The sequence below is a fragment of the Amphimedon queenslandica genome, unplaced genomic scaffold, assembly GCF_000090795.2.
Source record: "Amphimedon queenslandica unplaced genomic scaffold, v1.1 AMPQUscaffold_13113, whole genome shotgun sequence".
In the NCBI taxonomy this organism is placed as follows: domain Eukaryota; kingdom Metazoa; phylum Porifera; class Demospongiae; order Haplosclerida; family Niphatidae; genus Amphimedon; species Amphimedon queenslandica.
The window spans coordinates 17,518-39,263 of record NW_003546651.1 but is presented as its reverse complement, the minus strand read 5'-3'; the positions used below and the strand labels follow the sequence as shown (position 1 = coordinate 39,263).

The 21,746-nt window shown below is 34.6% G+C and overlaps 2 protein-coding genes across 2 annotated transcripts in view; both read left to right on the top strand.

Annotated features, from left to right (window-relative positions):
* The first annotated feature begins 6 nt into the window (after positions 1 to 6).
* LOC109585134 (helicase with zinc finger domain 2-like) overlaps positions 7 to 21,746 on the top strand; it is a 25,600-nt gene continuing 3,860 nt past the window's right edge. The window contains exons 1-5 of the mRNA XM_020001086.1: positions 7 to 2,635; positions 2,946 to 3,049; positions 3,097 to 3,249; positions 3,621 to 3,767; positions 3,826 to 4,114. Coding sequence (XP_019856645.1) covers positions 387 to 2,635; positions 2,946 to 3,049; positions 3,097 to 3,249; positions 3,621 to 3,767; positions 3,826 to 4,114 — 2,942 coding nt within the window. The 5' untranslated portion in view covers positions 7 to 386. The remainder of the gene's footprint in view (positions 2,636 to 2,945; positions 3,050 to 3,096; positions 3,250 to 3,620; positions 3,768 to 3,825; positions 4,115 to 21,746) is intronic.
* On the top strand, positions 9,264 to 21,633 carry LOC109585133 (uncharacterized). The gene is made up of 17 exons (XM_020001085.1): positions 9,264 to 9,419; positions 9,721 to 9,994; positions 10,927 to 11,084; positions 11,147 to 12,113; positions 12,199 to 12,600; positions 13,324 to 13,405; positions 13,460 to 13,783; positions 13,835 to 14,725; positions 14,778 to 14,940; positions 14,992 to 15,979; positions 16,025 to 16,453; positions 16,496 to 16,574; positions 16,628 to 20,312; positions 20,638 to 20,741; positions 20,789 to 20,941; positions 21,003 to 21,069; positions 21,525 to 21,633. The coding sequence occupies exons 2-17, from the start codon at positions 9,782 to 9,784 to the stop codon at positions 21,538 to 21,540; spliced, it is 8,721 nt and encodes a 2,906-aa protein (XP_019856644.1). The 5' UTR covers positions 9,264 to 9,419; positions 9,721 to 9,781; the 3' UTR covers positions 21,541 to 21,633.

The following is a 21,746-nucleotide window of genomic DNA, read 5'->3' as shown; positions in this document are numbered from 1 at the left end:
ATAGAAAAGCATTAGGAGCTGTCATTGAAGCTGTTCCACGCACATCAAGCCTTTTCTTTACTAATCACTTGCTTAGCCTTGTATACGACATCCATGAAGATGAAGAAGTTTGTGCACCACTTCAACCACCAAATGAAACTAACCAGCTTCATCATTATAATCGAGCATTTACCATTGATCCTCCTTTATCTAAAGATTTAGATGACGCAGTCAGTTTGACACCTCTTCCTGAAGATGATAGTTATGAGCTGGCAGTTCTTATCGCTAATGTTGCCAAAAATATAGATGAAAATCATCCTTTAGACAAGAAAGCTAAACAGAGGGGGACATCTGTATATGGTGCTAAACAGAGAGGTGCATCAAATGACATTCAACGAGTGCATCACATGTTTCCATCCAGTATCACATCTCAAATGAGCCTTGACCGTTTGAAAAAGCGACATGTTTTATGCTTACCTGCTACAGTAGTCATAAAAGAAGGAGTGGTAACTAGTGTAGTGTCTGGCAATCCAAAGGAAGCAATGGTCACTTCTCAAGTACGATTCACTTATGAAACTGCTAAAAAGGTAATGCATGATGAACAGCTAGTTGATGATGATGAGACAAGAATGCAAGTTGAAGCATTCGATGATGCCAGTGGACCAAAGTCACGAATGATTGATACTCTTAATCTACTGTATAAGATAGCTATGTACCTACGCATTAAGAGGTTAGGTGATGCTGGTTACTGTTATGGCCAATCTGAGGAAGGTGAAGAGAGTAACTGCTGGCAGACTCATCTTCTTATACAAGAATTAATGATATTCTGTAATGCATCAATAGCTGAATATCTTCATGAGAGACTTTCGCAACAAACTGCACTCTTACGAGCTCAAATGCCACCTTTAGAAGAAGAAAATCATAATTTTATTAATCAAAATCAAAACTGCCTGTCTCATTCCCTGTCTCTTAAGTGTTATTTAAAAGATTCATCTGGTGAAGCAGGTTCTTTTATTATGTCAGGGACGACACTTGAGCTACTTAATAATGTATGTTCTAAAGAAGATCACGATCATATTCAATTAGCTTCAATTCTTAGCAATAATAAGCTTTATCCACAACTGGCAATGGCCGAGACTATGTCACAATTGATCAGCAGGAAAGCCAGTTATGTCATGATTGAAAACAGCAAAGAACATATTTGTGCTAATCATTCTCATAATAGCCTTGCACTACCAGCATATACACATTTTACATCGCCTATAAGGAGATACTTTGATTTGGTTGTGCAAAGATTAGTAACATCACTCATTGAAGGAAAGCCTATAGCTGAGAATTCTGAGCTTGCAAAGTTGTGCTCTAAACTTAATGTCAGGAACAAAATTGCTAAAGATTTTGAAAAGGCTGATAATAAAGCATGTATAGCCAGAAGCTGTGAAATCTCACTAGAGAGAGCAGAGGCTTTTGTGATCAAATCTTCTAATAAAAGCAATGACTCATTTGAATTATCTTTCACTTCAAGTCATTATGAGTGCATTCATGGTCGAGTCACATCATTTAGTGAATCAGATCTTAATTTACATCACAAAATTGAAGATGGAGCTACTAAATCTATTGTATGGAAAATTGTGTCAATATCATTACGTCAATCCTTTAACCTCTTCTCTCATCCTGATGTAATTGACATGCCTCCTGCTACTCTCAAAGCTCCTCGTTGCTCCATTGCTGCTAAAATGTATCATTACACACAAGGGCTTGAAGAAGGAGAACCACAGATTCATTATTCTAATGCTAAGTTTGCTGTTCGTGATAAAGATATTACTTTTAGTTCAGAACGCTGGCTTGTAACACACCGGTATCTGAAGTGTCAAAATGAAGACAATTTTAAAGAAGTAAAAAGTTTAATTCTTCAATTGCAACAAGAAGCCAATAAAGACAAACCCCAGTCAAGAAGAGATGAAGAGAGTGTTGCAATAACGTATGAAATTCAACGACCTTTTATAGCTAATGATACAGTCACAGTTTGGCTAGGAAAGTCTCTTAAAGAGTGTCTCCCTGTACCAGCTATTCAATTAATGGAGATAGCACCAACAGTTCGTGTGTGCCTTCAACATAACAAGAATCCTTCTCTCTGCTTCTCTGATGTACAGCTACAGAAAGCATCACGTGACACAGCGTATCATTCAATAGAACAGTATGTAGAGCTTTGGAGTAAAGTGTTAATTGCTGAGTCTGCTAATGAAAGTGTCAAAACAAAGAATCTCATATTCATCAGACATGCTCTTCTGAAGTGGAACAAATTTACTCGAGTTGATAACTGTGTTGATGATCCTTACTATTTACCAAATGACGTTTCCCTTGTCATACCTCCTAAGAATCAAGACTCATTGGATTTCATTAGTATCAAATCTGGTGACTTCCTTTGTGTTCGATATGAGATTAGTGATAGTCTCAATGCTGTCTATCACTTTGTTGTGACTATAGTGAAACGAAATGAAAATAAGAAAACAAATAAAAAGAATGATGAAGACGTTATAATAAAATTGAAACCTCAAGGTGATTATTCATGTAGAGTCACAGAGAATATGCATCAAGAATTGGAAAAAGGAAATCAAACTTGTGAGATACAGCTGATACCAATGCCAGATTCCTTTCAGTAAGCAAAATGAGATATTAATTGGTATTTAATAATTTCTTATGTCTCAATTTTATTGTTATAAGAGAGAGGAGAAAGTGGAAAATGCTTTGTTATTATCATTTACTATTTATTTTATGTATAAATAACACAAATATTATGAGAAGAGATGAGAGGGGGTGGAATTGTGATTAATCACAAACAAATTGAAAATTTTATTTTTGTTTTTTATTGTTATTATTCACTGACTTAAACTATCCTGACCTTTTTATTTCTATTTTCTGTGTTAGTTTTTCTTATATTCCTATGACATTTGTTTTATTTTGCATAGCCGAGTGTATGGAAGATTACATGAAGCATCAACTGAGTGGTCGAACCGAGCTACAATTATAGCAATTTCTGATACAAGATCAAAAGAATTTAATACAACTGCACGTGGGTTTTAAATTTTTGTAATTTTTGTTATTATAAATGTAATTTAGAGCATTTTGAAATTTCCTTAAAAGTATTCAAGGATGATCCACTCGCAAAGCAACTATGGAAAGGAGAGTCTGGTATTGAATTGAATGCTGCACAAAAAGATTCAATTAAAAGAGCACTAAGGAATAATTTTCAGCTGATTCAAGGACCACCAGGTAGTAAAAGCTATAATAATGTAGAATAAGTTGTGACTTGAGTTATTATGGGTGTCTGCCGCATAACAAAACTTGTACAATTTTCTGAAAATACCATGATATGGTTATACTATTCCAATTTTAAAAAGTATTTCTATCTTTTATAATTACAGTACATTTGTCATATTCTCTGTTACACAGCATAGAACTATATAGCCAGCTATATCCTGCATGCATGCAGTCTGATTCAATTTAGTAACTACATGTACATGCATGTCTAATGTAGTAATTTTGCCTTCATTTCACACAATGCAAACGAATTAAAAATAATGTGATTACTCATTTTTAAAATTGTAAATGACATGCATGAACTAACTTATTACTCGATACAGGTACAGGAAAGAGTGAGACTGGGGCACATTTGGCTTATATTTTCTCAATAACAAATAAAAAAATATCTGAAAAAGATCCAGTGTCTTGTAAGAAAAAGTCAGTACTGTATTGTGGTCCCTCTAACAAATCAGTAGATGTTGTTCATAGTAAGTAATAAGTAGTTGTATTTTTATGCATCTTAACTGTTAATAAATTATTTTGTAGAAAACTTGCATTTATTAAACAGAAGGTTGGGTAGCAAAAAATTAAAAATTCTTCGTATCTTTGGACGTACTCATGAGCGTAAGGATTACCCAGATCCTGTTTTTGATCTGACACAAGAAAGAACAGACAGAAATGATGATGATAATGATGGTCGTGTCTTAGAAGTGTTTCGTGATGAGTCTCTACACAAAAGAATAAGACACAATTGCCCTGAAATAGTAACTACTGAGAAGAGACTACAAGAACTATTGGATCGTGGTATCATCCCATCATTAGCTGAAAGAAAAAAGTTAGTCTTTAATTGATCACACACTATGTTTCATGTAATGAATGATTTTATTAGTATAAACTTGAATTCATTTTAGACTGCTGTGAATATTGTATGCATATATTTAAGAGAATGAAACTTTTAAAATGAACTGCCTAAAATACCATTATTTATATGTAATACAATAATGATCAGTGCATTGCATTTATCCTCTGTCTAGTTATAAGAAATTGATAACTTCTGAAGAGATGAAAGAAATTCAGAATAATTATGATGTTATTCTCTGCACCTGTAATGAAACATGCAGTCAACGATTGTTGAATTCCAAAGACATACTAGCCGAGTGTATAATAGATGAGTCTGGTATGGCCACTGAGCCTGAGACAATAGCTGCAAGCAGTTTATGTGAACATGTAGTGCTGATAGGAGATCACAAGCAGCTACAACCAGTCATAAAATATCCTCCAGCCAAAGAGTGTGGTCTGAGTACCTCATTGTTTGAGAGATATGCTAATCAGTTTGAGAAAACTAATGATTCACACTTGATAACATTGAAACTACAGTATAGAATGGTATGTGTTTGTAATTTTAACCAGGTATTATACTTATTTTGTGTAGCACTCATTCATATGCCGAGGACCATCTAGTATATTCTATGATAATAAATTAAAGGCTGACCAAAGTGTTCAAAGACGACATCCACTAACTCCTTCCCTACATTCTTTTTGGTCTAGAGGACAGCAATACCCTGTTCTGTTTCTAACAGTTTATGGAATAGAACAATTTAATGATTTTACTGATAGCAAATATTCTGGAAAAGTCGATCCTCATTCTAAAGACAATAAACGGGAAGCTGAAGCAGTGGTAAATAACTTATTTTTAAAGAGCAAAAAGCATGAGATACAAACATAATGTGTACCTTTAAGTGTGTTTGTGCAAACATGTATGTATATTGAAATGGGCTTCTGCAGTTTATACATGAAATTGTATCTGTTTATTTCTATTTGACTTGTGAATTCCAGTATTTTTTGAATCTTGTAAGCCAGAAATAGAACAGATTTCTATTTCTGGCAACATGTTGCTTACAAGATCAAAGTAATTACAAATGTTGCATAGGTTATGTCGGACTTTAGCTACACCCCAAGATTAAGTCACAATGCCTATATTTCTAATTAGCTTTGGTAGAAATTTTTGCAAATAAACATGCATACTGTATTACATAATTTTAGTGGGGCCATTTCTCTGTTTTAGTATCCAAACTTTAAATTTAATTTGATCATAATCATTATTCTTGTCATAAGCTATGCAGATATGACATAGCACGGTGAAATAGAATGCCCTCAGAGGCATACCCAGAAATGGGAAAAGGAGGGTGCTAGTGGCACGCAAAGTGCGCCATGATTTTGGCCACACCCCTTTTCCAGTGCTAAAATATCATTTTCCACCATTTTTGAAGATTGTTCATTAATTAAAAATGGGCAGGGTCATGGTAATTTCAGGGACGCTGGTGCTTCCTATTGCCCTTTAAAGCTCTGAAAAATGCTAAAATTCACCTTTCCATAAAGTAAAATCTTTTTTTGAGTTCCAAAAATTCAAGTACATGTTCTTGATGTAAATGATTTTGTAATTGCTAGACTTAGAAACCAACCCAAATTCAATTACATTTTCTAAAACATATTACCGTATAGTGGGAAACTTTGGAGGTACTGAAATTTGGCAAATTGCTAATTTTTTGATTGGCGGATTTTAATTTGGCAAATTTGTGGACTCATGCCATTGCCATTGAGCATGCATTTTATGGCTCAAAATAGCGAGTTTTTATTTTGGTGAATGGCTATCAAAATGCCAAATTTGCCAAATTTAATCCCCTCCAAAATTTTTCGCTATTATGGTAATTTACTCATGTTGTGCAAAAGTTTGAACTAAATTTGGCTTCAATTTTTCAAGTTATTGCCATTTAAAAAATGACCATTTTTGAAAAATACCTGTAGCCCATTGTTTTTTTCTCTGAAAAAGGCTCCATCCAAAATCACCCTCAGTTTTAATTACATTTTCTGATGCATATGGATGTATTAATACTGTGGAGTTGAATTTGACTTCCATTTTTTTATTAAAATGCTAGTTTTTGAAAAATACCCAAGACCATACATAATCAATAATTTTTTCAAAATATCAATTACTACCATATAGCCGGAAAATTTGGCGGAGAATTAAATTTGGTGGATTGGTGGTTCAAAATAAAACCACCAATATTATAACCGCCAATAATAATAATTGCAAATATTATGGGCAGGTTCATTATACTAAAAAATGGCAGTATTTCTCACTACATGTATTTCAGTCACAAAGTCAAGACTGTGGGCAAGGACTGCCAAGGAGCAGCTTTAAGAAGAGCTGAGTGTGCTTAATGAAAAGACAAGATAGTAAACCGCCAAATTAAGTGACTGCCAATATTATATTTAGGCAGTTTTGATGCAAAACCGCCAAAGTTTTAGACCGCCAAATTTTTCGGCTATACGGTAATTTATCATGTATTTATACTGTGTAGGAGGTTTGAGCTACATACGACTTAAATTTTTTGAGTTATAGCCATTTTTAAAATGGTCAATTTTAAAAATTGCATGTACTTAGCCCATTACCTTACCTAGATTACCATTATTACCTACATTACCATTAAGACCTATGTTACCATTATTGCCTACATTACCATTGTTACCAGAGCTATCATAATTACCTACATTACTACTATTGCCTACAAGCAAACCATTAAGTTATCTTCATTGTGTACTGGACACCCACTTCCTAGGACATTCTCAGTGATGTTTTGCTTCAATAATCTTTACATAACTAAGATTTGCATTGTGGGATAAAAGTACTATTATGTTTTTTTTAGTTAAAGTGTATTAAGAAGTTAGTGAAAGAACATGACGTCAAACATGAGAGCATAGCAGTCCTCACACCTTATAGTGCACAAAAGATTCTTGTTGCTGAAATGATAAAGAAAGACCCTGAGCTAAAAACAAAGAACAGTTTTAGAGTTGCTACTATAGTTGAAAGTCAAGGTATATAGAGAGCTTAATGTAACTTTTTATGTAGTTACTGATTATTGTGAATGATTATTGTGTAGGTGATGAGTACGATATTGTCATACTAACAACTGTCAGATCACAAAAACTCAGTGAAATCAGACATAAAAAGTACATTCAACCTGACAGAAGATGGTTAACAGAAAATCTTGGTTTTCTAACTGATGATCATCAGATCAATGTTGGTATCACTCGTGCTAGATATGGGCTTATAATCATTGGTAAGACAGTAAGAGCTATCATGCTTTTATGTGTATTTATTATAGGCAATGATAAATTACTGAGGTATGACATGACTTGGGATAAGCTGATTAAATTTTATGAAGATAAAGGATGTGTTCGTGATTATAAACAATTATAATAATAAGCTACATATAAATTTAGAGTAGGCCTATAGCATTTTGGTGGCTGGTATTCACCATACATTTTATGTACATTTTGTGCCAATTCTTGTCTGTGTTAGACTGTTTGTTAAATGAAAATTTTATGAGACTAGTCACTACACTGGATGTGAATTTTTTACTGTAAATCTATCATCCATTATTCATGTAAATTATAGCTAGCTAGATCTAGAATCTCGTATTGTTTTTTTAACTAGACTATTTAAACTGCAAGCACTCATTTATTTTTCCTGCAATAGTCTATGTAAATTGAATTTAATTTTTGCACCTTAATTGAGGTGCTAAAAAGTGATGAAAATATCCAAATGCACAGCCCACTTAATCTACCCACTGACCTGCTGAATGGCCGAATTCTCTGCCTAGTTTGTGACCCTTCTTTGGTAGTGTTGACTTTGTCCAATAAGGATTGAAGCTACCTTCAATGGCATATGATCAATTTGCTAATTGAAAAAGGAACAGATGATAAAGAAGAAGTGGATGAACAAATTGAGGCTCTTGAATACTCACCTAACATGAAGATCACTGAACCTGAATGTGTCACTTGGTTAGCTATAAGTATTTTGAAGGGGACTTTAGTTTTTTAAACAAAAAGGAAACAAAAATCACACAACGGTTAGACTCTAGCCTGAATTTTCAAAAAAAGATCGGGTAGATCTAGGATTCTCTAGATCTATATAGATATGTGCTGATTCATCTTTTTAATGTTTTGGGAACAAAGAGAAGTAGGATTCCAAACAAATGACTACCCATACCAATGAAAATACAAAATGAAAACTTAAGCCTGCACTCGTGGCGCAAAATCTACTCTACACTGTACTTTCAAATGTTAGTTACAGATCACCTTGCAATATAGAAGAATAGAATTTGCGTCATGATAGTAGGATTTTCGTTTTGTATTTTTTTCGTATGGGTAGTCATTTGTTTGGAATCCTACTTGTCCTTGTTTCCATTACTTTTTTGATGAATCATGCAGCACATAGAGAACCTTACTTAATCTTTTTTTGAAAATTTTTGTAGTTCTATAGCTTTACTAATAAAATAATTGTTTCCCTCTCTCTCTCCTTCTGTACACACACTTTGTCTCAGCTTGTTAGTCCATAAAAATTTGATTGAGGACTTGAGGTTTGGTGTCAGAATCATGCAGCATACAAAGGAGAAGGAAATAGAGGATCAAGAAAAGCCCTAAGCCATAATTTAGTAAATCTGTGGGAGCAATGATCTGATGTTGGCGTTAATGCCTGACTCCAATTGTAATCACTAGATAAGTTTTATTATTGCATGTAAAGGTAGATTTACATGCAATAGATCTGTTACGATAGGCTTGACGCTATGTTGATGCTGGAATAGGATTTGGTCTATTCTAGCAGATAGCGTGCGTCAAAAGGTCAAATTGCCCACACTTTTGATTAAAAATTGATGGTACACTGGCCTAATGTTATCTAATTATAAATCTGCCTTAACTTGTGGGTTAATGTTATTAAACATTGGATCACTTTGCAATGCACTACAACATAGCTTCCTGATAATTCCTGACACTAGGGAAATCTCTAGGCTCTGTGAATGGCACAGCAAAAAATTCCAGTTCATCTAACCACCATTACCATTACTCTCGGAAATATTTGTTACATAAAATAATTTGAGTGCTTCTTGGAAGTTTATCTAATCATTATTCATTATTATTCATTTACTCTAATATCTATGATTAAAATCATTGACTTGAACCACGCCTTAAACAATGACTTGGCAGATTGGTGGAGGTGTAGTGACTCATGTCTGCTGTTGCTGCTGCTGAATGCTCTGACTAACTACTACTACCGCGAAGACTTAATTTTGTGATAGGTGAGTTGGTCTTGCTTTCTGCAAAATCTTAATTACTATCATTTATTAAAATGATAATACTAAGTATTTCATGTGACTTGCCAATAGACTCTACTCGTTTGTAAGCCTGAGAATTGAACAATGAAATACTGAGAGATCTATCTATTATGGTAGCTAGTAGATATTACGTCATAGATCTATGCATCTACTACATGTGTATGTACTAATATTGATATAAGCTGTCCGCCATGTTATAAGTTGAGGTTTATTTTCTGTTCTTAGAAGTTAGCGGAGTTTGATATTATTCATAACTTTATGTTAGGTCAGTCCGGTCCCCTTATCTTATTATTGTGTTCGTCATTTTGCTTATGGTTTAACGAGGAATGGCTGTGCGTCAGTGGATTCCTGATATGCATCAACCTGCTCTTGTCTGTACCAGCTGTTTTCATCCGGCAGACACTGCTCTTTACACTATTGGTTGCAGGAGACCAGATATTCATAAATCAGGGTATTACTGGGCAATAATAAATAAAGGAATTCTAGTACCATTGCTCGATAATGCTCATCAGAATGGTTCAATTTACAATTATCCTCTGGTAAGTTTTTGAGTATTTATTTTTTGCCAAGCATAATTACAGTGGGCACTAGTTGTAATTAAATATACCATAAGGTCCATAAAAGGGCAGGTGTCTCAGTTTTGTGACAATAGAGGGAACCATAAATATTTTGACAATACATGCCAGGATTGACTCATTAATCGAATTTTTTGAATTAATTGAAAATTCAGTAAACATGACTTAGATTCCACAGTTTGCTCCATCAGCTCTAAATATTGGAAGAGATTAATATTGGCAATGTGTAAGCAATAGAATTTTTCATTTTCCTTTATTCTGAGCATGCTCAATGAGTGACAGTGACACATATGGCTCGTAAATTGCCATTAGTGACACATATGGCTAGTAAATTGCCATTATAAAATTTGCCAATTGCAAAAGTTTCAACTAATTGCCAAATATAACTCTCACCAATATTTCTAGTTGTGGTAGTATTAGTAGCATTTGTAACCACAATTCCCAGTACACTTTTAGCATACAAGCAGCCAAGCCAAACAACCTTCTCTTGTCCTTAATATTTGTTACACAATCACCACATTATAACAAACATTTGAACGTTGTTTGTTGCATGAATACAGTGTACTACATGCATGCTACTATTAGCACTTTTTATTATATACCGGCTATGCGGCTATGTTCTGTTGTACCTATATAATGTGCATAAATATATAATTTCACCAAACCACAAAGGGGATTTTGGGGGGAGATTTTAGGGCATAGTTCAATAATTGTTGCTGTCAAGTGAAGCCATAACACTATTAATAAATACTGTGTATTTACGTCATGACTCATGACTACTTGAGTCATAAGATATACTGTACATTGTAAATGATTATGTTTTCAGTATAATAAACTCTAGCCGTATATAGTTTAGTGAGTTAGAATGGAAGCTAAGCAAATTCATCTATTTCTAGAAAGAACCAGATACCAAAAGTTTACATAGTTCATACAGGGAATCTCAACCTTCATATGATGACATGAAGCTACCAATCACAACAGACCACTATAAAGCAAAGTTTACTGCCTTACTCTATTATGAAGAGCAGGAACATATTGAACTATTAAAGAAGAAGTGAGTTTAAGCTATATGAAGCAGTACTTGGCATTAATACATATATTGTGTCTTATTTTTAGGTGTAATGGTCATTTTGTCTTACAAAAATGTAGACCACCTTCATTAAATCGTGATGAGAAAAGCTATCCCCCTCATTTCTATTGTCTACAAGGAATGTCATCAGCACAGATCATGTATGCTACTCAAGCCAGCGATCGACACGTTACTATTAGCATTGGTCAACATAGCTATGCAGCAAACATTCTGAGTTGTAATTATTCATACATTGATGATAAGCTATACATTTGTTTCGATGATAGCATTAGGAATCAGTCTTTTTTAGAAGTCACTGCAAAATTTGACGTTAATCACAATTATTTTGTTGGCCTCAATGAAGGAGTGAAGAGGATTAGCTTAAAAGTGATACGTCGTCTTATACCTACACCAGAAGATTTTAAAAGCCGTCCAAGAGATATTGCCATTAACATTAGAAGGCACCCATATGGAGGAATTGATCTTGATCCTGAGCAGTATCCTGCATTAGAAGCAATACTCAGTAACCAGTGTTCAGCTCCTGTACTTGTACCTGGTGCTTTTGGCTGTGGTAAGACTCGTCTTCTTGCTGTGGCTACAGAATGTTTCTTCAGAGAGCATCGTGAGACTGGTCACCCTTCACCTTGTCGTATTTTAATCTGTTGTCATCATCAACATTCCGCTGATGTTTTTATGGATAATTATTTTAGCAAAATGCTGTCACACTCTTGGCCAGTAAAAGTTGTACGTGTTACAAGCTCACGGCATCGTGTTAGTTATCCTGGTTATGTGCAAGCTGCCCATTTTGATAATTCACAATACAAGAATGAAAATTCCTTTCTATTGGTCACAACATTTGGAGGAGCCCTGACAATATCTAGACGGGTTGAGCCTGATTTCTTTACTCATATTCTAATTGATGAGGGAGCTCAAACTCGCGAACCTGAAGCTCTTAGTCCATTTCTAATGGCAAATGAGAATACTCGTATTGTTATTGCTGGAGATCATCAACAGGTATACATTTACAGTATATGCATGCAAGTTTTTATGCACATGCTTGTAGTTAACATGTATAGATTGACATTGTGTATTTTTATAGGTTGGACCTCAACTTCTTGTTCTTGGTAAAGCTCCTCAGCAGTTTGGTTTATGTGTGTCACTGTTGCAACGACTACTAGAGAAGTATAAATCTATTGGAGACATTACCAAGAGGAACACTCCATCATGGAATATTAATTATCGCTCACAAGCTGACATTTTAGAACTACCTTCTAAGTTATTTTATAACTCAGAGCTGAGAGCTTGTGGTAGAATACCATACCACCTCAAGGCTCCTTATCCTTATGTTTTTATATGTTCCAGTTTTACTAATGATATTCCAATTGATGCTCAGTGTGCTGTAGAGGCTGATAGACTCCTTCAAGCAGTGCAGCTACACAGTGACAAGTTCAAAAGCTGGGAACTGAAAGACACTTGCATTATGACTCCAAGTTTGAAACAGGTATTGTATAGTTTATACATGGGATTTAAATTTTGGAGATTCTGTTTTGAATTTATTGTTGTCAATTCAGATAACCACCTGTTATAGAGTATTGTGCATTTTATCTTAAGCCTACTATTATTTGCATCTACTAATTTTAGCAAAATCAGCAAAATTCATGTTTAGCGTTACTAATTTTAGCGTTTTTGACCAAATTAATTATAAATAATAACCATTATAATGAATAATAATTATTTTGGCGTCTATTTAATTTAGCGATTTAAAGCTCTCTCGCTAATATAGCTAAATTTAGTAGACGCTAAAAATAGTAGGCTTAAGGTACTCTAATATAGTATTTAGGTTCATTATGCCCATTTTGTCTATCTTATGCATGCACAGTTTGTGGTTTTATGTTGTAAAAACAATTAAAATGAACTCTTCTCTTTAGCTTGGTGGCTCCATTTCTACTCTCATTAGTGAAACAGGTGTTTGGGTTAGTGCTTTCATGTGCACAAGCACTAACCATTAACTAGTTAGAGCACAGCTCCTCATACTGTATATAGGAAGTACAGCATGAAAGGTTTTGTCAAGAAAGTCATACAACACTTGACTTACCTCATACTGCATGGCCTGCAACACCTCTCATGCTGTATTTCCTGTACCACTCTTGAAACCATGTTTTAACTAATATTTGTTATTGCAATAATTAAATGATGATATCATGCATCATTATGTTTTTGACAGGCAAACCTTATTAAAAAATTGATAAAGACTAAATTCAATAATTTAGAAGGCGTCAATGTTATCACCAGTTATCAAATGCAAGGTAATACAGTTTTGTGTTTCATTTGAAATTTTATTATTATACATGTACAAACAGGGCAGGAGTACCGTATGCTTTTCATGAGTACTGTTGAAAGTTTAGAGTCCAATGGTCGACCATTTGATCCTTTGAAGAGTTTTTGTAATCCAGCACTATTTAATACAGCAATTACACGCTCTAAAAGTCTTGTAGTAGCTGTAGGTAATCCTCTTGTACTACTATTGTCTGAAGCTACTATGGATAATCTTAAATGGTGCTGGAGAGAGTTTATTTCTAGATGCCTTCGAAATGAAACATTTAAAAGTACTCCTTCTGACCGTGCTCAGTTTGACCAAGTAAAAGCACAGTTCTTTGACATGCTAAAATGTGATAACACAACTGGTAAGGACTTTATATTTTTGGTGCCCCTTTGTTATCATATATACCATGTAGATGTAATGGAATTGTTTCAAAAGAAGAGCTATTCACAAAATCATTTTACAAAGCCTTCTCCACTACCTAAAGCTCCTGTGCTCACTACTCCTTCTAAAATGCACTCGGCTCAACAGCCCAGTGGGTGGTCATCAGGTACTCCACCTTCAGTGTTATATCATCCAACTCAAGATAGAAAGCAGCCATCTTCTCAAGTCAATCAAGACCTACCTTTTGAAAAAGAAGCAGCACAACCATGGCCACAACTAGATCTACCACCTTCTCTTCAAGAAAGTAAAAAGCAACTTACTTCTTCACCACAAGAAGCAAAGATGCATCAATCTCCAACTAAACAACAGTCTCATGTGTTTTCACAGCGTCAAGTCAAGCAACAGCAGTACTCAGCAGTTGAACAAAAGCCGCATTTTGAAATAGAACAACAGTATACTTATACAGATAAGAAGCGGAAGTCTAAACAACCAAAATCTACACACACAAATAATGCTCTGCCTCTATCAAAACAAACTGGTCCAAAAAAAGCATCTGCTCCTCAAACATCATTGTCTTTAAAGAAGCAAAAAGGAAGTAATATGGCAATACAGTCTAAAGTAGGGCCACCAGTCCTTCAGCAGTTACCAACTGCCTCACCTCGACAGCAAAAGCAATCTCCATGGAGACCACTTGAACCTGTTGTTCCCATTTCATTACAATCTACTGTGAAGCCTTCAAAATCCTCACCTGCAGTCATGAGAACTAGTCAGATCTCTTCAGAACATTCCGAACCTCTACAAAATCCTAGAAATTTTATTCTTGGTTCTTATATTAGTAATAAGTTGGAGGAAACTTTAAATTCAATACAGAGTAGATCTACAAAAGAAGCAGCATCTCGAAATAAGGTTCCTACTTCTGAAGGTAAAGTTTAACATTCATTTTTGTTTTTTATGGTTTTGTTTTTGTACTTTAGCACTCAAGACATCTATTTCAATGCACTCCTTCAAAGACCATGCCCACCGCCCTATTAATAAAGAGCTACTAGCTGCTACATTAACTCCTGGCAACTATAAGGAAAAGTTTCACCAGTTATTGTGTCGGGAAGAAGATGAACATGAGAGGATTCTTAGAGAAAAGTATATAATTAAACTAAAATACGTAATTTTTAATTTAATTTTATAATTTAGGTGCAATGGTTTCTATGATTTAAAGTTGTCAAGTATTGACAAATGTGTGAAGTGGCACTTTGAGTGGTATCAAAACAAATATAAATTATTTTGTACAATATCAAACACACAACTTAATGCTGATACAATAGCTTATGCTATGCAGGCAAGTGAAGGTATAGTTATTCTCCATTTGCCTACTGGAGATTTACAAGCAGATATTCTTCAGACAAAAAACAGAAGTAGCCTTTATTTTCTACTAGGGCTTGAAACAAATACTGGAGTTACACAACAATCAAATGTCAATGTGACATTTATTTTAAAATTTTCCTATTTTGATCGTCTTCATCGAGCCTTAGATAGTTTGCCTCTAGCTGTACTTAATCGTTTAATGCCAAATGACCCTTGTCATTTTAGTAATGTGGTGTTGAATGAAGAAGATATTCCTCCTCCAGTTTCGTGTGTCCATGACATAGTCAAATTAGAATATTCGCAGAGGAAAGCTCTTAAGTCTATAATGAGTTGTGAAGCTAACAAAGCACCTGTTTTAATCATAGGTTCATTTGGAACTGGTAAAACTCAATTGCTCGCTCGTGCTGCATATCAAGTATTGAAACAAAATCGAAAAAACAGGATTCTAATCTGTGCCCATCATCAACGCTCTGCAGACACATTTATGACCAATTACTTTTCGAAGATGATTGCTTCAGGTTGGTACTGTGGTAAAGTTGTTCGTCTGATGGCAACCAGAGATTATTATGCTCCTTTAAATTGTGCGAAGTATTACGCTACCATCAGAGATAAGCGTTTCAGAAATGGGATGGAAAAAATTAGCTTGATTGTCACAACATTTTCTACATCACTTCATATGCTTGGAGTTGTTCCTGAAGGATTTTTTACCCACATTCTGTTGGATGAAGGTGCTCAAACTCGAGAACCTGAATCTGTTGCTCCACTTTGTTTAGCTGATGGTAATACACAAATTGTAATTGCAGGAGACCACAAACAAGTGAGTGATAACTATAACTATTATCAATGAATTTATTGAATTTAGGTTGGTCCCTCATTGTTAGTGCTTGGTGAACTAGCTATAAAAAATGGCCTTAGCCTGTCATTGTTGGAGAGGCTTTATACTGTTTATAATGATGAGAGGCTGATTGATGCTTCATTGGTACACTCAGCTACTCTTCTCACTAATTTTAGATGTCATCATGCTCTACTGTCTCTTCCATCTTATTTATTTTATGATTCTTCATTGATTACCGCTGCTGAAGCTGTGACTCATCTTCATCCTGAAGCTAAGTACCCTCTTCATTTTATATGCTCAAATCTTACTGAAGAAAAAGAAATCCGTGCTAACAGTAATGAGTTTGAAGTCATAAAGTTGTTAGAAGAATTGAGTAAGTATGTTAAAAGCTGGCCTAATGAATGGGGTAAAAAGGATCTTTCTAAAATTTGTGTTATGACAACAACAGCTCACCAAGTGAGTCAAAAACAATTTAGTTAATTTATTTGTGAACTTTAGAAATATTGTGTCATTCAAGCTTTATTTCGTTATTCACATCTTGAAGATATTGATGTTCGAACTGTTTTTGATATTCAAGGTATTGTTGATTTTATTTAAATCACATCACAACTAGTAACTATTTTATTATAGGTTGTGAGTATGAGGCAATTTTTCTTAGTACAGCAGAGCCTACTACAAAAGAAGGCAAATCTAAAAATCCAACCAAGACACCTTGCAGTCAATATGTATTTAATACTGCATTAACACGTGCTAAATCACTTGTAGTGTGTGCTGGTAATCCGTTTCTGTTGATGACAATAGAAGAAAGCATGGGTAATGAATGCTCTTGTTGGAAAGAGTATATTAGAAGGTGTATACTTTCTAAAACATTTGTAGTACGTTTGAAAAGGAAGGATGAAGCAAATAAAGCCTTCATTGGTGATAAAATTAAAATGTTACAAGAGATAATTTTTAAGTTGTCACCTGCAAGTGGGTCTTTTTCTGTTAAAGATAGCATATTGAAATCATTTCAACAAGCATTAAAATCTATACCACAGTACAAAAACTGCAAATTGAGAATTGTTCAAGAAGTACGTGAACATTGGAATATTATAGACTCGAGTTCATCTGACACAAATAAAATAGAATCTGATGTTGAAGAGAATGAAGGTGAAAAAGAAGGTGTTTTTGATTGTGAATTGCAAATAAAAAACTATCGCTCAGCAATTGCAATTCCTCTTGATCAATCAAAGGAGCCCATAGTTATTAATGGGTTTAATAATAGAAGAGGAGCTTTCAACAATGATATAGTACAAGTGGAAGTTACTGTATTTAATTCTCATTCTGCATCTGGTGATGATGAAGCTATAGTTAAAAGGTCTGGTAGGGTATTAAAAGTTATTGAAGAGCAGCATCCAACTAGGTATGTATGCCGTGCTGATCAATATGGCCTCATTAACTTTTATCCTCTTGATAAAACTGCTCCCGTCATTGTTAACCTTCCAATAATATCCTACAATCTTCTTCGATATCGTCCTAAGGATGACCAGGCCCCAATGGTGCATGATTACATTGCAGTGTTTAAAGAGGAGTCACTCTCAGTCTCACCTAATGATCAGATTCCTTGTATTAAGGAGCTCATACCGTTTGAATTGTCACAGAGTCTCTTGTTTGTTGTTGAGGTCCTCGGTTGGAACCCAAAATACAGAAAAGCACTAGGAGCTGTCATTGAAGCTGTTCCACGTACATCAAACCTTTTCTTTACTAATCACTTGCTTAGCCTTGTATATAACATCCAAGAAGAAGATGAAGAAGTACATGCACCACTTCAACCTCCAATTAAACCTAAAGAGCTTCGTCATTATAATCGAGCATTTACAATTGATCCTCCTTTATCTAAAGATTTGGATGATGCAGTCAGTTTGACACCTCTTCCTCAAGATGGCAATTATGAGCTTGCAGTTCTTATAGCTAATGTTGCCAAGCATATAAATGAAAACCATCCATTAGACATGAAAGCTAAACAGAGGGGGACATCTGTATATAGTGCTAAACAGAGTGGTACATCAAATGGCATTGGACGAGTGAGTCACATGTTTCCATCCAGTATCACATCTCAATTGAGCCTTGACCATTTGAAAGAGCGACATGTTTTATGTGTACCTGCTACAGTTGTCATAAAAGAAGGAGTGGTAACTAGTGTAGTGTCAGGCAATCCAAGGGAAGCAATAGTCACTTCTCAAGTACGATTCACTTATGAATCTGCTATGAAGGTAATGCATAATGAAGAGGTTGATGATCTTGAAACAAGAAGGCAAGTTCATGTATTTGATACTACCAGTAGACCAAGCTTACTCATGGCTGATACTCTTAATCTACTGTATAAGATAGCTATGTACTTACGCATTAAGAGGTTAGGTGATGCTGGTTACTGTTATGGCCAGTCTGAGGAAGGTGAAGAGGGTAACTGGCAGACTCATCTTCTTATAGAAGAATTAATGATATTCTGTAATGCAACAGTAGCTGAATATCTTCATGAGAGACTTCCACAACAAACTGCACTCTTACGAGCTCAAATGCCACCTTTAGAAGAAGAAAAGCATAATTTTATTAATCAAAATCAAAACTGCCTGTCTCATTCCCTGTCTTTTAAGTGTCATTTAAGGGATTCATCTAGTGAAGCAGGTCCTTTTATTATGTCTAGCACAACACTTCAGCTACTTATTGATGCATGTTCTAAAGGAGATCACATTCAATTAGCTTCAATTCTTAGCAATAATAAGCTTTATCCACAACTAGCAATGGCCGAGACTATGTCGCGATTGATCAGCAGAAAAGCAAGTTATGTTGTGATTGAAAACAGTAAAAATCATATCTGTGCTAATCATGCTCATAATAGCCTTGCATTACCATCATATACACATTTTACATCACCTATAAGGAGATACTTTGATTTGGTAGTGCAAAGATTAGTAACATCACTCATTGAAGGAAGACCTATAGCAGAGAATTCTGACCTTGCAAAGTTGTGCTCTCAACTTAATGTCAAGAACAAAATGGCTAAAGATTATGAAAGGGCTGATAATAAAGCATGTATAACCAGAAGCTGTGAGATCTCACTAGAGAAAGCCGAGGCTTTTGTAATCAAATCTTCCAAGAAAAGCAATCATGACTCATTTGAGTTATCTTTCACTTCAAGTCATTATGAGTGTATTCATGGTCAAGACACATCATTTAGCATATCAGATCTTAATTTTCATCACAAAATTGAAGATGGAGCTACTAAATCTATTGTATGGAAAATAGTTTCAGTATCATTGCTCCAATCATTCAGCCTCTTCTCTCATCTTGATGTATTTGATATGCCTCCTGCTACTCTCAAAGCTCCTCATTGCTCCATTGCTGCTAAAATGTATCAATATACACAAGGGCTTGAAGAAGGAGAACCACAGCTTCATTATTCTAATGCTAATTTTGCAGTTCGTGATAAAGATGTTACTTTTAGTTCAGAACGCTGGCTTGTAACACACCAGTATCTTAAGTGTCAAAATGAAGACAATTTAAAAAAAATAAGAAGCTTAATTCTCCAATTGCAACAAGAAGCCAGTAAAGACAAGCCACAGTCAAAAAGAGATGAAGAGAGTGTTGCAATAACGTATGAAATTCAACGACCTTTTATAGCTAATGATACAGTCACAGTTTGGCTAGGAAAGTCTCTTAAAGAGTGTCTCCCAACACCAGCTATTCAATTAATGGAGATAGCACCAACAGTTCGTGTGTGCCTTCAACACAACAAGAATCCTTCTCTCTGCTTCTCTGATATCCAGCTACAGAAAGCATCACATGATACAGCATATCACTCAATAGAACAGTATGTACAGCTTTGGATTAAGGTGTTAATTGCTGAGTCTGCTAATGAAAGTGTCAAGACAAAGAATCTTATATTTATCAGACATGCTCCTCTGAAGTGGAATAAATTTACTCTAGCTGATAATTGTGTTGATGATCTTTACTATGTACCAGAAGATGAAGTTTCCCTTGCCATACCTCCTAAGAATCAAGACTCATTGGATTTCATTAGTATCAAATCTGGTGACTTCCTTTGTGTTCGATATGAGATTAGTGATAGTCTCAATGCTGTCTATCACTTTGTTGTGACTATAGTGAAGCGACATGAAAATAAGAAAGCAAATAAAAAGGATGATGAAGACATTGTAATAAAAATGAGACCTCATGGTGATTATTCATGTAGAGTCACAGAGAATATGCATCAAGAATTAAAAAAAGGAAACCAAACTTGTGAGATACAGCTAATACCAATGCCAGATTCTTTTCAGTAAGCAAAATCAGACATTAATTGGCATTTTATATTATCTTATACCTCATTTTTTTAAGAGAGAGGAGAAAGTGGAAAACACATTGATTATTAATTATTATTATTTATTCTATGCATGAATGGTACAGCAAAGCAGCAAACACAAAAATTAAGAGAGAGGGTGGAATTGTGATTAATCATAAACAAATTTATTGATTATTATAGTTATTCTAAGAGGTAGTGGAAATATGATCTTATTCACTGACTTAAACTATTCTGACCTTTTTATTCCTATTTTCTTTATTAACTTCTACATTCCTAACACATTTGTTTTATATTTGTATAGCCGAGTATATGAAAGATTACAGGAAGCATCAACTGAGTGGTCTAACCGAGCTAAAATTATAGCAATTTCTGATACAAAATCAAAAGGCTTTAATACAATTGCACGTGGGTTTTCAATTTTTGTAATTCTTGTTATTATAAATGCAATTTAGAGCACTGTGATATTTCCCTGAAAGTATTTAATGATGATCCACTGGCAAAGCAACTATGGAAAGGAGAGGGTGGCACTGAATTGAATACTATACAGCAAGATTCAATTAAAAGAGCACTAAGGAATAATTTTCAATTGATTCAAGGACCACCAGGTAGTAAAAGCTATGATAATGTAGAATAAGTTGTGACTGCAAATCTTAAATTATTATATAGGTGTCTGCCGCATGACAAAATGTGACATGTTTATACTATTCTATTTTCTAATAAATTGGCTCCAAAAGTATTGCTAATTTTTATAATTACAGTACATTTCTCATATTCTCTGCTACACAGCATACCGTATAGCGCTTTATTTTTGAGGAGCTAAACTTTCACTATTTTCGCGGTTAGCATGAAACTGCGAAATTAAAGATCCGCTAAAATTTCAATTGCCATTAAAGGTGTGGCACCATCATTGCAAATCCGCAAAAGTTATTTCCGTGAAAATTGATTTTTATTAATCCGTGAAAATTTAGCTCCGCAAAATTAAAGCGCTATACGGTAGAACTATAGCCAGCTATATGCTGCATGCCAGCAATCGATTTCAATTTAGTAACTACATGTACATGCATATCTAATGTAGTAAGTTTGCCTTTGTGGCACCAAGGTGCAGATCAATTAAAAATAATGTGATTCCTCATTTTTAAATTGTAAATGACATGATCTAGCTTAAATTATAATTATTACTCAATACAGGTACAGGAAAGAGTGAGACTGGGGCTCATTTGGCTTACATTTTCTCAATTACAAATAAAGAAATATCTGAAGAAGACCCATTGTGTTGTAAAAAAAAGTCAGTACTGTATTGCGGTCCCTCTAACAAATCAGTAGATGTGGTTCATAGTAAGTAATAATTAGTTGTATTTTCATGTATCTTAACTGTTACTTCATTATTTTGTAGAAACCTGCATTTATTAA

Coding starts and splice junctions, on each gene's coding strand:
- LOC109585133 (XM_020001085.1), top strand. CDS start 9,782: ATGGCTGTGCGTCAGTGGATTCCTGATATGCATCAACCTGCTCTTGTC. Junction 12,601..13,323: donor TGACTCCAAGTTTGAAACAG/GTATTGTATAGT, acceptor TGTTTTTGACAG/GCAAACCTTATTAAAAAATT. Junction 20,313..20,637: donor CCAATGCCAGATTCTTTTCA/GTAAGCAAAATC, acceptor ATATTTGTATAG/CCGAGTATATGAAAGATTAC.